The sequence below is a fragment of the Danio rerio genome, chromosome 7, assembly GCF_052040795.2.
Source record: "Danio rerio strain M-AB ecotype USA chromosome 7, GRCz13ab, whole genome shotgun sequence".
NCBI lineage: Eukaryota > Metazoa > Chordata > Actinopteri > Cypriniformes > Danionidae > Danio > Danio rerio.
In genome coordinates, this window is record NC_141027.1 from 48,926,519 (window position 1) to 48,940,536 (window position 14,018).

The window sequence follows — 14,018 nt, forward strand, 5'->3', positions numbered from 1 at the left end:
TCTTCTCACTGTTAAACAGTAATTTGAAAACAGAATGAAAATTTAACAGAAGGGCTAATAATTCTGACTTCATCTATATATCGTGCAGCCCAACGCAACAGGCAAAAACAACACACATAACAGAAGAGGAAGTAACCAAAACTGCAATGAGAAGTGCCAATGGAGACAAACCTTCCAGCAAGGAACCTTGGATGTGGGAGAGGGTGTGTTGGATCCAGGGGAGCGGTTATAGGGTGGGGACGCAGGAAGAATGACAGAGAAAGGCCTGATGGAGCCAGTGTGAGAGAGAGCAGGGCGGAAGGTAGCGAAGGACGAGCCAAACTGCGGAATGGAGAGATAAGATCGAGACCGTCAGAGCAGTAGCAGACCCCTGTCCCCTTACACATGAGGGACCCGAGCCTTTTGGCCACTGAGCGGTATAGTACAATATGGTACAGTTTTGTATTGTCTAACACTTTTTTTATCTGTTTCCAAAAAGTTCCAAAAACCGAACCATACCACTTTTTGGGTACCCTTTCTAAAGATATTTTCTTTTTGTGTACACTCACCTTTTTAAATAACAAACTTGAGCTCATGATAATAACTTGCACATTATTATTGAAGAGCAGCTTCTCACACTCTTTCAGAAATGGACAAATGAGAGAGTGATATAGGAAAAAACAAACAAATCAAAAACAAAATAAACAGCAATGTTTAATTTAGGGCTGGGCGATAAAATCGGTCTCAAGATTTGTTGAAAAAATACAATTGTCAATATTGATAAAAAAAAAAAAAGATTCAGTATGTAGTTTGAGTATGAAACACTATACTTATATATTAAAATGTGGCTGCTGACCACGTGTCTTGGAAGAAATGGAAGAAATGCCAACAAGCTTAGTGTGTAAGTTTAGGCTTTAAGTCATAATCAATAGAGGCGCGTGACTTGCACAACGCGCATACGAGAGTGACGTACACATGTTGTGCAAGCAGCACGCTTGCACACATTTTCCAGCAGCACCTAGTTAAAAACATCTCATTTTGTATGGAACATTTTGTACGGAATATACTGTACACATTTCAGTAATAACGGCAGACGTATTACCTCAGACAAACACAGCGCATCCAAACACTGCAGTGCTTTTTACTTTTCTCCATAAACTTGCAGCAATGTTTGTTCATTTGTCATCCTCTGAGAAAATGCTTGATGGTCACCTAACTACAGAAAGACTGCAAAGCCGATTGTAAATGGTCAAGGAATCCACATGCACACGCTTGTCACTTCAGGTCAGAGTAACAACATATGCGAAAATAAGTGCAGTTTCTAGCAACAGTAAGGAGATTGTAAATAAAAAAGGATTTTTTGGCTTTTTGGTTTCTTTTCCTGTGCAATCTAGCCACTAGCTATCCATCAGAAAGACTTAGGAAGTCATTCAATTGAATTAATGTTGCAATATGTATTTGAATAATGATGGTTAGTTCCTTTACTTGAAAGCTCAGATTTTATTCATTTATTTATTTTCTTGTCGGCTTAGTCCCTTTATTAATCCGAGGTCGCCACAGCGGAATGAACCACCAACTTATCCAGCATGTTTTACGCAGCGGATGCCCTTCCAGCCGCAACCCATCTCTGGGAAACATCCACACACACATTCACACACACACTCATACACTACGGACAATTTAGCCTACCCAATTCACCTGTACCGCATGTCTTTGGACTGTGGGGGAAACCGGAGCACCCGGAGGAAACCCACGCGAACACAGGGAGAACATGCAAACTCCACACAGAAATGTCAACTGAGCCGAGGCTCGAACCAGTGACCCAGCGATCTTCTTGCTGTGAAGCGACAGCACTACCTACTGCACCACTGCTTCGCCCCAAGCTCAGATTTGATTATCATAATTTATTTTGTTTACAGAATTTAATATGAACTGTATCATTATTATTTATATATCAAGTTTAAGAGTCTCTTTAACACTTATGTTTATTTTATTATAAAGAGATCAGATATTTTGTTTATATTTTTAGTTTTTGACTATTAAACTATTTGCCTAAATAATGTTGTTGAATTTAAATAAAGTGGTTTATATATATATATATATATATATATATATATATATATATATATATATATATATATATATATATATATATATATATATATATATATATATATATATATATATCCTAAATGTATTGTTAAAAAATGTTCAATGGTTATCCATATCGAATGATATGAAACATAATATTGTGATTTTTTAAATACATTTTTTTTTTTTTTTTTGCAATATTGCCCAGCCCTAATTCAATTATTATCCTTTTTGGGCTGTTATGAATGACTGAATTACTTTTTACAAGAGGTTACAAGTGCTAAGAATAAAGATACAGATGGGAAGTTTGCACTGACTGTATACTGTAAATGAAAAAGCGTATTTATTGACTGCCTTAGTCCTATCACTTTAAAGTAACAAACCCCGTACATCTCTCTATATTTAGGCTAAAACAATGCTTTATTTATTTATTTATCTTTTATTTCATTAATTTTAATTTGGCAGTGGAGACACAAGTCTGATAAAGGTGACCTGTCCTGTACCATATCGAACTGAATCATACAACTCAGTGGAAATGAGCCATTAGTGTATGTGAGTGTGTGTGGTGTTTCCAAATACAGGAAATATCAGATCTAAAGACAGAAAAAAAGACCAAACCAGCAACAAGGACAAAGAAGATTCCAGACTCACAGACAGACAATAGCAAACATCATCACATGTACTGCAGGTGTGGAGCTCAGACACTTACTGTTGTTGGAGAGCTACACTCACTCACTGACTGACAGGTCTCAGACGCCTCTGAGGACGCTGAACTGGAGGACTTCTGAAACACAGATAGCCATAGGTGAGGGGTCAGCAGGTAAAGCCTCTGGGTATTTTATCATAGTGGAAGGATTAATTTCACACTTTATTAAAATCACATTTAAAATTACTCAATGATTTTAACCGGAAAACTTGAGTCTGAAAGTCACACAGAAGAGTTCTAGAGATGTCCTTCATAAACATTTAAACTATTATACACCGTATCAAAACAAATGCATAATAAAACTTTCAGTATTTACATTAACTTAATCAGATTACAACATGTTTTATTATTATTATCATCATTTTTTGTTAAACTAAATTTAACTTAATGTTTTAAGTTAGCTTAATTAATGCATAACTTGAAAAGGTAAGTGAGCATCATTTTACAGTGGATGAGTGGAATCGTTATGCTTTAAATATGTACACTGTAAAACATATTGGTTGCCTTAAATTTTCAGCTGAATCAAATAAACCTTATGAGTCAGTTGAACTCCTATTATGTCAACTTGACTTAAAACAGCTTGCAAAACCTATAAAATTAAGTTGGAACAAGATTATCTTAGTTTATTATGTTAAATTGAACTAAAAGCATATGTTGTCATGACTAATGAATTATATAAGTTTTTTTTACAGAGCAGTTTTATTAAATATAAATGTTAAGGTTAGTTATAGTCAGTGATCGAAATGAGAGGGGATGTCAGGGAATGGCATCTCCCTTATAGAAGAAAATAATAAAAAGCATCCCCTTTGTAAAACCACCATCCCCCCTAACCATCCCCTTTAGCTTAACAACAGTGTGTGTAATGTAAAACTTATCATGCAATTAAATATTAAAATTGTCTCTTTATGGTAGTTTAGGACTTGTAAACAACAACGAGTGACCAATCAGAACTCAGTATTGTAATAAGGCACCACGCACAAGAGCAATACAGTTCATTGCATCATTTCACACAATTTTCAAAATGTCTAAAAGCATTTCAGACGCAAAGTTTTACATTGTTTAAAAAGAAGAGAACAGAAGGTATGATATTCAGTTGGTTATTATAAACAGTTGAAGTCAGGATTTATGGCCCCCTTGTTTATTTTTCCCCCAAATTTCTGTTTAACGGAGAGACTTTTTAAAACACATTTATTACCCTAATAGTTTTGAGAACTCATCTCTAATAACTGATTTATTTTATCTTTGCCATGATGACAGTAAATAATATTTGACTAGATATTTTTCAGGACACTTCTATACAGCTTAAAGTGACATTTAGAGGCTTAACTAGGTTAATTAGGTTAACTTGGGAGGTTAGGGTAATTGGGCAGGTTATTGTATAATGGTGGTTTGTTCTGTAGACTATCGAAAAAAAAAATATATAGCTTAAAGGGGCTAATAAATTTGACCGAAATAAAACAAATAGCCTTTCTCCAGAAAAAAAAAAAAAAAAAAATCATCAGACATACTGTGAATATTGCTTTGCTCTGTTTAACATAATTTGGGAAATATATATATAAAAAAATTCAAAAAGGGGGGTAATAATTCGGACTGCAACTATATATATGCTGTACCTGCCCTGCATAACTGCATTTCAGAACAGTTTAGGCAGCTTGACATGAGTGTAACTTCAGCTGTTCTACAGTATATTCACTGTAAAACATAGTTAACAGGGCTTGCTAACATTTACTTAAGCAACCCAAGTTTTGCTGTAACATTTAAGTTCCGGAAGCTTTCAGGTTCCCTTTTTCTAAAATGAACTATTATTATTATCCCTAAAATCAGAACGCAAATTGTGTTGCATTAAAAGTGTTAAAAACGATAAAAAGATCCATATGGTAATCATTGGCTAAAATCTAAGCATATGCCTGAATCTTCATGCCTTGTGTGTTTCTGACTTTTCTTCATTAGTTTGACCCTCAACTTGCTTATCTTATATATCTTGCATCCGAAAGCTAATGAAAGAACTTTAGAGGCAGCATTCCAAGGCAGGACGGCATCAAGGCATGTTCCAATCCAAATTCTGCTTCACTTTCTGCCTCGAGAGGCTCCTTCTTCTGAGTGAATTTTGAAGGCAGCATTGATATGTCCTTCGCTACCTTCAATATTTTATAACTCTCTCATTTCTCAAAGTCTGAAATAGTTTTTTTTTTTCCAAGCGCTGCTCAGGTACAATTTTGTCTGTTTCTCTGTAATTTTGTAAATGTATGTTTTCAGCCAACTTTTTCCACTTAAGATGGCATCTCTAGTGAGAAGTTAGTATTGCAGTAAGCAAATATTCCCTAAGTTATGATCAAAGCTCTCCCTATTTTGGTGTATGAGATTAAATCTTCATGCTGTTTCAGAAGTCTGTCTGAAATCCAGTTTAACAGATGCCTTTGTGCACGAACGCTGCCTCCAGAGACACTGACTGATAAGTGAGCTGACTAAGCTTATACAGTACAGTCCGTACACAGCCATAGTGAGAAATACATTTTAACCATGTGCTTGGTAGATTCACAACCAGGCAAAATCTTTTTTCCCCCTATGATTAGTAAAAACAGCATTTGAGCTCAAAGAAAACTGAATTTCTCTTGCTTTCCTCCAAGAAACATGCTTAAGGAAGCACCTCCCGGCGATCATACTGTAAAGCTGATGTTCCACATGCAATGCTTCACAAGCACATTTCAAGCACTGCACCACTTTCTATCCCTTTTTTTATTCAAGGGAATGTGAAATGTCAACCTCCCCCTCTTGCTGAAAATGAACAGTACATTTCTGACATGCGACTGGTTCAACTCGATCATATCAGCCTAGTCCACAAGAGGTCACTGTGATCTTTCAGACTAGACAGGAATTTGTCTGGGACACAGATGTGTGGAAACACTGCTTTCATTTAGTGACTATGGGGCATCATTTTGGGTTTATATAAACCCTCACATTTCTGCAGAGTCACTGCATTGCTAGCGGCAAAACATCCAGCTCTAGAGCTTAGTGGGCTCACAACTAAAGCTTTATTATCTGATATATTTTGAGTTCGTAAATGTATGTTTTTAAACATTGAATAGAACATAAAAACTGTTGAGGTCAGCAAGATTTTTATTAAAGATTTAAAATATTTTTAATTTAGCAAAGATGCAATAAAGACCCTTAGATAAAAAAAAATAAATAAATAAATAAAAAGAACACTTTTAAACTTGTGCAATCCTGTCAGTTTGTAGATTTGCTGCTTTTTAAAACACCTTTCTCTAAGGTTCTAAATGTTTCTAAAAGTAGTAGCTGCCTGTGATGTGAATAAAAGCCTTGTATAACAGCAATTACAATATTAGCTGTCTCGGAAAAAAAAAAAAAAAAAAAAAAAAAAAAATATATATATATATATATATATATATATATATATATATATATATATATATATATATATATATATATATATACAGTTTTAATGTCACAATGTCTATATTTTAATACGTTACTATATCTTAGCCTATATGTTTTTTATAGATTAGATTTTTCCATTGTATTTTTAAATGTCTTATTTTGTCCTCCTCTCATCTTTTATGCAAAAATAAATAAATAAATAAATAAAATAAAAAATCGGAGTGGCTTAGCTAATATATCACCAAAGCCATCAAAGTGACATCTTCAGAGAAGAGCTGCCATTACTATGCCAAAGCAAATGGCTTCATTAAAGATACTAAAACAAACAATATTTTTCAGTGACTTACACAGATGGATTGTTTAACTTATACTGTAAAAACATATCTATCCGTAAACTAGCAGTTTTTTTCTGTTTGTTTGTGCTTTAAAATTGCATTAAGGGAGCTTAATCTTTCTTCCAACAACTTTTAACCTTGAAAAGTTTGAAAGTGACTTTTATTAACAGTTTTTTTTTTTGGTTTAAAGTGATATATTGTCTAGGTTGGTGGAGTATATTACCATACAAAAACATTAACATTAAACTGCCAGTACATTTTTTGTTATTTTACAGACTCATTTCTCTATGTTACAGTATTTCTTATATATGATGTTATTTTAAACTACTAACATGTCAATAAAAGTCACTAAATCTATCTTAATTAACATTTTTTATAGTGTACAACTAACAATGTGCGCTTTAAAAATGTTTTTATTTCATGCTAACATTAAAATACATAAACATAGTTAACAGTTACAACATATCTAACTCAAAATAAATTCAGCTCTTATTATTATTTTGTAATGTAATGTGTATTGATTCAGTGTATTTGTCATGTATGGCCATACACCCAAAGTGTACACCCAGCCATGCACCCAGAGCACCCCAGCTATTAGTGGATTGAAGAGACAGGGTGAAAGCCAATTAGGTGGATGGGGATGATTGGGAGGCCATGATGGATAAGGGCCGATAGAGGAAATTTGTCCAGGATACCGTGGTTACACCCCTAATCTTTACAAGAAGCACCATAGGACCACAGAAAGTCAGCACCTCAGTTTAAAGTCTCATCCGAAAGACGGTGCTCACGGACATTATAGTGTCCCATTTAACTATACTGGGGCATTAAGACCCACACAGACCACAGGTTAAGTGCCCCCTTGGCCTTACTAACACCACTTCCAACAGCAACCTAGTTTTCCCATGTTTTCTCCCATCCAGGTACTGACCAGGCTCAGCCTTATTTTTATATTATTTTTCTAAAAAAAAAAAATAATAATACAAAATAAAAAAATCTAAAAAACATTTTCTAAAAATGTTTTTTTTTGGGGGATTTTGAAAAAATATACCAAACATTTTCAATTCAATTCAATTCAACAAAATGCATACCTGGCTGGTTATATCGGAGGGCATGGGTGATGGGGGTTTGGAGTAGACGTTGGCATCCTGTGAGATGAAGCCGGAGTCGTGGGACGAGACGCTGCTGAGGCGGTGAGCAGCGGTCGTGAGCGGCTGGGCCAGGCTGCGGTAGCGACAGGACGAACTGGGTGAGTGAGTCTGAGAGCCACCAGAGGACCGAGACGCGCTACTATGTGCGCTGTTTACACTGCTGCAGGGGGCAAGGGGGAGTGCGACAGGGCAGAGGACCAGGGTGGAAGGGTCACATATAGGCAGGTTATATGGCAATAAGTGTGAATCAAACCCACAAAATGAGCAGGATAACAAGAACATGATTGACAGGAGACAGAGGTCAAGCATTTTGTAAATTATGTGAAAAAGGTCAATTAAAAAGAAATGATAATGATCAACAAAATTTGGAGGGACAAAAAAGGTCAAGCAGGGGTTGATGGGTAAGAACGGAGATCAGAGGGGGCGGGGGTTAAGGGGGGGAAAGGGAAAACACATGTAAGACAAAGTTTGACAGGAGGCCTTGTATGGAGATGGAAGTTGTGTTTAAAACAATCGAAACAACCCCTATGATTCCATACGAGGCAGCACACAAACACAAACAGGTACTAAATGACACTAGTATAAAACAAGCCTTTAATTGGCCCAGGAGCCAAAGCAAAACGCTAATGGGCTAATCAAAAGCACTACCGGGACTGGTTATGTGAAAGAAGTGATCTTGAAATGCTTTAGCTTCCTATTGAAGCAATTATTTCATCATATTCCGGGTTAAAAATGCCACAGGAATATTAGACAGATTATATTGATGGGGTTTACTGTGTATTAACCTGGAATATTCATTTTAGAGAGAAAGAGAGAGAGCAAAGCACTGAATTGGACAGGTAATGCAATCTTATTAAACATGTTCCAATCCCCAACTGTTCATTTTAGATTCTTGCTGTTTCATTACTGGACACAAGGAGTCAAATGCTGAATACCATGTGGCAGTATATGTTAAACTGTGCCAATTGACAGCAATACTCACATATAAATGTATACTACATAATAAGGGTTTTAAAAATGCAGTGCTCTGTCTCGTATATGCATTTAGGGGGTTACATGTAATGTCAACATACAGTGAGATTGTGCAGCGCAGCAGCAGTAAAAACTGGCATCAACAGTCCCCTTTTTTTAATGAGCACACACAATTTCATTCAAAATCTACACACACTCTTCCACAAAATGTTGAAAAATCAAACTTAAGCCTGTAGAAGTTTCTAGTTATTTAGCTTATGCGAGATGGTCATTGATAATAGTATCATTTAAATGGTTGCCTCCATGAAGAAATCAAAGACTCCTTATAGAATTTGGAACGGGAATTGAATTGGTTTTGATAAAAAAACAGACTTCTACTACTACACTATATAAAAATACATACCAGACAAGAAAGTATTCAAATGTGCTGGTTTTTATGATTAACAGATAGTGGTTTGTCGTGTTTTAATGGTATTTGAAGTGTAGAACGTCTGAGATATTTTTAATTGTGTTCTCAGGTCACTGTAGCATTTTTGCTACTGTACAGCAAAGCAATCGATAACTACTATATAATGACGCAGTGGTTACAAGTCTAAAATATTACCAATATGTTTATATAGGTTATAACTAGGACCAGACACAATCTGCAGACATTGATTGCTATTTCTGCGCCAAATTTTGTAAAAAAATAAAATAAAAAAAAATCTGCAGATTTATGTGGAATGATTTTGGGAGTATGGTAACAAAACGTAATATATGAAACAGAAAGAATACCTTTTTAACTTGTATGTAATGTTCACAATGGAAATACAATTAGATCCACTTATTTGGCAAACCAAGCAAGTCTCTCATATAATGTATACATTTGAAGTCAGAATTATTAGTCCCCCTGATTTATTAGCTCCTCCTGTTTATTTTTTCCCAAAAATTTCTGTTTAACGGAGAGAAGATTTTTTTTAACACATTTCCAAACATAATAGTTTTAATTATTCATTTTATCTTTGCCATTATGACATAAATAATATTTGAATATATTTTTCAAGACAACTCTATACAGCTTAAAGTGACATTTAAAGGCTTTACTAGGTTAAATACGTTAACTAGGCAGGTTAGGGTAATCAGGCAAGTTATTATATAACGATGGTTTGTTCTGTAGACAATCGGAAAAAAAATACATAGCTAAAAGGGGCTAATAATTTTGACCTTAAAATGTTTTTTTTTTTTAATTCAAAACTGCATTTATTTTAGCCAATAAAAAAAAATAAAACTTTCTCCAGAATTAAAAATATTATCAGATATGCTGTGAAAATTTCCTTGCTCTGTTAAACTTCACTTAGGAAATGAAAAAATAGAAAAGAGAAAAAAAAATTAAAAGGGGGTTTAATATTTCTGATTTAAACTGTATCTACTAAAAGACAGAAAATATGACTTTACAAACTGTATTGTAAATAAATCTTATCAACACTTTCATATTAGTCTATATAGGTTCCTGAAATTAAGTTTAAAGGTGAATAAATATAAATTCACACACATTTACACAAGTAAATATATAGACTCAATGATGGACTAAAAATCTGCGGAAATCTGCAGATTTCTGCACACACAGATTCCGTGTGGGCCTAGTTATAATTGATATGTGTACAGTATGAATCAATGAATATAGATAGATATCTGTGAATACTTGATAAGCTGTTGCAAAACACAAGTGACAACCTCCTGTGTTATTCATACTGTACATAAAATGAGGTATACTTCGAAAATGTGCACCAACAACCATGGCATTTCTGGATTTTTCTATTGCAAGATTATTTACCAGCTCAGACCAGTTTGGACCAGCTACTATGTTTCAGGACACAGCATAAGTTTGATTTTCCAGCAAAGTTTTTACACTGTAAGTATTTATACTGTCCTTGTAATCGCACTGACAACACATTTCAAACACATTACAACATCTTAGGCAAGTAGCACTATACAGTACACAGCAAAAGCAACACATTTTCAAGCAGAAAAAAAGCTAGGCCTTGATGATGAATCAAAATTAAGCAGTCAAGATTACGCAAAAGCTTGTCATGCAGATTTTGTCAGAGATAAACAGTTCTGTGACCAGCAGTAAATCTCCATCTGAAGGTCAGAGGGTGCTCTTGCGCGGAAACCCAAATATACTGAAAAACGCCTAGAGAAGTTGCTGAATACACAGAAGATTTATCTGCTTTCATTGATTAAATGTGACTAATAATTACACACATAATTACACTAATGATTATTTTGAAACAAACCTTTATTGCATGCGTTTGCATACATTTGTTTGCTTTGTTTATATTTAAGTAAATTTTGAAAGTATTTTTGTACCAAACTGGTTGTGTTCACAGTTTCTTTTTTAATTGTTATTATGGTATGGGCTTTTTTGGGGTTAAAACCTACATGATTACAATAAACTAAAGTGATCTATTTTGGAATTCAGAGCCTTTCCATAAAATAGGAAGAAGGCGTAACATTAACATTAACAAAAAATGACTTTCTTCTCACTTAATTCAACTTTCACACTGCATTCATGATGCAAAGACACATAAGCTGCTCAGTGCTGGCACCTTGACATTCATTTACTTTTCTTTTCGGCTTAGTCCCTTTACTAATCTGGGGTCGCCACAGTGGAATAAACCACCAACTTATCCAGCATATGTTTTACGCAGCGGATGCACTTCCAGCTGCAACCCATCTTTGGGAAACATCCATACACACTCATTCACACTCATACACTACGGACAATTTAGCTAACCCAATTTACTTGTACGGCATGTATTTGGACTGTGGGGGAATCTGGAGCACCCGGAGTAAACCCACGCGAATGGAGGGAGAACATGCAAACTTCACACAAAAACGCCAAATGACCCAGCCAAGGCTCGAATCAGCGTCCTTCTTGCTGTAAAGCGACAGCACTACCTACAGCGCCACCACACTGCCAGAACTTTGACAATGAAACTACATTTTTACAGTCCAAATTTTAAACTTGAGGCACCCAAGAAGAGGTATCTAGCCATTTTGTGTGTCATCCCATGCTGTCATTACCTTCCAACAGCTGTCACTGTGATGACCCAGACATATTGGGGTTCAGAACTAAAACCAAAAGCACCCTAAATGTGGTAGTTCCACATGCTTTCAGATTTACTAGCATTTAATAGACAGAGCAATAGACCACTGAGAACATGTTGACATTTCTGTGTGGAATTTGCATGTTCTCCCTGTGTTCGCGTGGGTTTCCTCCGGGTGCTCCAGCTCAAGTCCAAAGACATCCACTATAGGTGAATTGAATTAGCTAAACTGTCTGTGGTGTATGTTTTTGAATATAAAAGTGTATGGGTGTTTCCCAGTGTTGGGTTGCAGCTGGAAGGGCATCCACTGCGTTAAACATATGCTGGATCGGTTGGTGGTTCATTCTGCTGTGGCGAGCCCTGATTAACAAAGAGACTAAGCTGAAAAGAAAATAAATGAATGATAATAAATGCCATGTAATGTAGCTTGTCAGTGCACTACGACTCTGTAGTAAATGCTGCTCAATCTGAAAGCAACTGCAGAACCAGCTACTAACAAAATGTACATGACAATCTCTTTCGATTAATTGTACAGCCTTAGTTACTTAAAAAATTAAGTGTGCAATCAATGTCAGCATATAGTCTGTTTATTGCTTCATTTCTCTGGCTCTGACCTGCACATGCTGCTCTTCCTGGAGCCGGAGCTGCTGGGTGAAGAAGGGGGAGTCTGGTAGGACCATGAGTAATCAGAACCCTTAAGATCTTTGATTACCTGAAAGAAACAGAATTGTTATAATCATAATGGTCAGGATGTGCTTCGTTTCTGTAAAGCGATGCTCATGCAGAGGTATACAAGTAAGCATTTGCACCTGCTCACTGGCTGGGGGCAGTTTGTGGGGGTCAGAGGTTAACACTGTGAGGTCATCAATAATGGCCTGTAGGTGAGTGATCTCTCCCAACATGGCGATCTCTCCATTCTAGCAACACACATGAAGAACAAAACGTACAAAATACCACATTAATGTAATGCAATATTAGTTAATGCTTTCAAATGCCAAGACATGTTCATAAAAATAAAATCTTTTAAAAATATATTCAATAATCAATCCTGAAACAAATTTTCAACATTTATATCATGAATAAATGTTTTAGCACAACATTTGCATATTCATTCATTCATTTTCTTGTCGGCTTAGTCCCTTTATTAATCCGGGGTTGCCACAGCGGAATGAACCGCCAACTTATCCAGCAAGTTTTTACGCAGCGGATGCCCTTCCATCCGCAACCCATCTCTGGGAAACATCCACACACACATTCACACATACTATGGACAATTTAGGCAACCCAATTCACCTGTACCACATGTCTTTGGACTGTGGGGGAAACCGGAGCACCCGGAGGAAACCCATGCGAAGGCAGGGAGAACATGCAAACTCCACACGGAAACGGCAACTGAGCCGGGGCTCGAACCAGCGACCCAGCGACCTTCTTGCTGTGAGGCGAACATGCTACCCACTGCAGCACTGCCTCGCCCATTTGCATATTATTATAATTTATTAAAAACATTTTAAAATAAAAAATAGTTATATTAAACAGTAATAGTATTTCACAATATTGTTGTTTTATTGTATTTTAATTATGCAAATCAATTATTCAAAAAGGTAATGATTCTCATCAAGTATTTGCTTCATACTTTTTTTATTTTTACATTCTTCGGGTGATTCAAAAACACAAACATTTCGGCACAATGCCTTTCTCACTGTGTAATACAATCTTCTCACTCCACCCTTTTATCCCATAGTCAATTACTTTGCATTATTAGTTAGTCGGACACTTGAAGATCAAAAACAATCTAATTTTCATTTCATTATTCAACTATTAACCACATAAGGACTATTTACCTTCATATTTAAAGCATTATTTCACAAACAAATAGCATATCAATTATCAGCATTTGCCAAGTGTACATCAATACAATGAAAATCCGACAGTCCATAACAAAATAATTTTGATGGTCACTCGATAATTAAAGACAATCTTATCTTCACCTCCACACATATAACTAACCACACAAGAGATATTTACCCTCACCTTCAAAAAAATTATTTCACAGGAAAGAAGCATTTTTACATCAATACAATGAAATTCCAACAGTCCACTTTTGGAATTTCACTGTCGGAATTTCATTGTATTGATGTAAATATGCTATTTTTATTGTATTGATGAACATTTGACAAATGCTGATAATTGATATGCTATTTCTTTGTGAAATAATGCTTTGAATATGAAGGTAAATAGTCCTTATGTGGTTAATCATGGAATAATGATATGAAAATGAGCAATTACTTAATGAATGCGA

General features: G+C 35.5%; 1 protein-coding gene across 18 annotated transcripts in view; it reads right to left on the reverse strand.

The window, feature by feature from the left end:
• Positions 1–14,018, reverse strand: part of mtss2b (MTSS I-BAR domain containing 2b) — a 196,974-nt gene that overhangs the window by 5,751 nt on the left and 177,205 nt on the right. For 5 of the 18 annotated variants that reach the window (XM_087261823.1, XM_087261824.1, XM_087261822.1 and 2 more), the window contains 4 exons: positions 12,529–12,636; positions 12,334–12,431; positions 7,599–7,731; positions 2,780–2,854 (listed from right to left, as the gene is read on the reverse strand). In XM_087261823.1, coding sequence (XP_087117949.1) covers positions 2,780–2,854; positions 7,599–7,731; positions 12,334–12,431; positions 12,529–12,636 — 414 coding nt within the window. Of the gene's footprint in view, positions 1–171; positions 322–2,779; positions 2,855–7,598; positions 7,819–12,333; positions 12,432–12,528; positions 12,637–14,018 lie in introns of all 18 variants that reach the window. The other 13 variants (XM_087261817.1, XM_087261819.1, XM_087261818.1 and 10 more) reach the window with 3 other exon arrangements.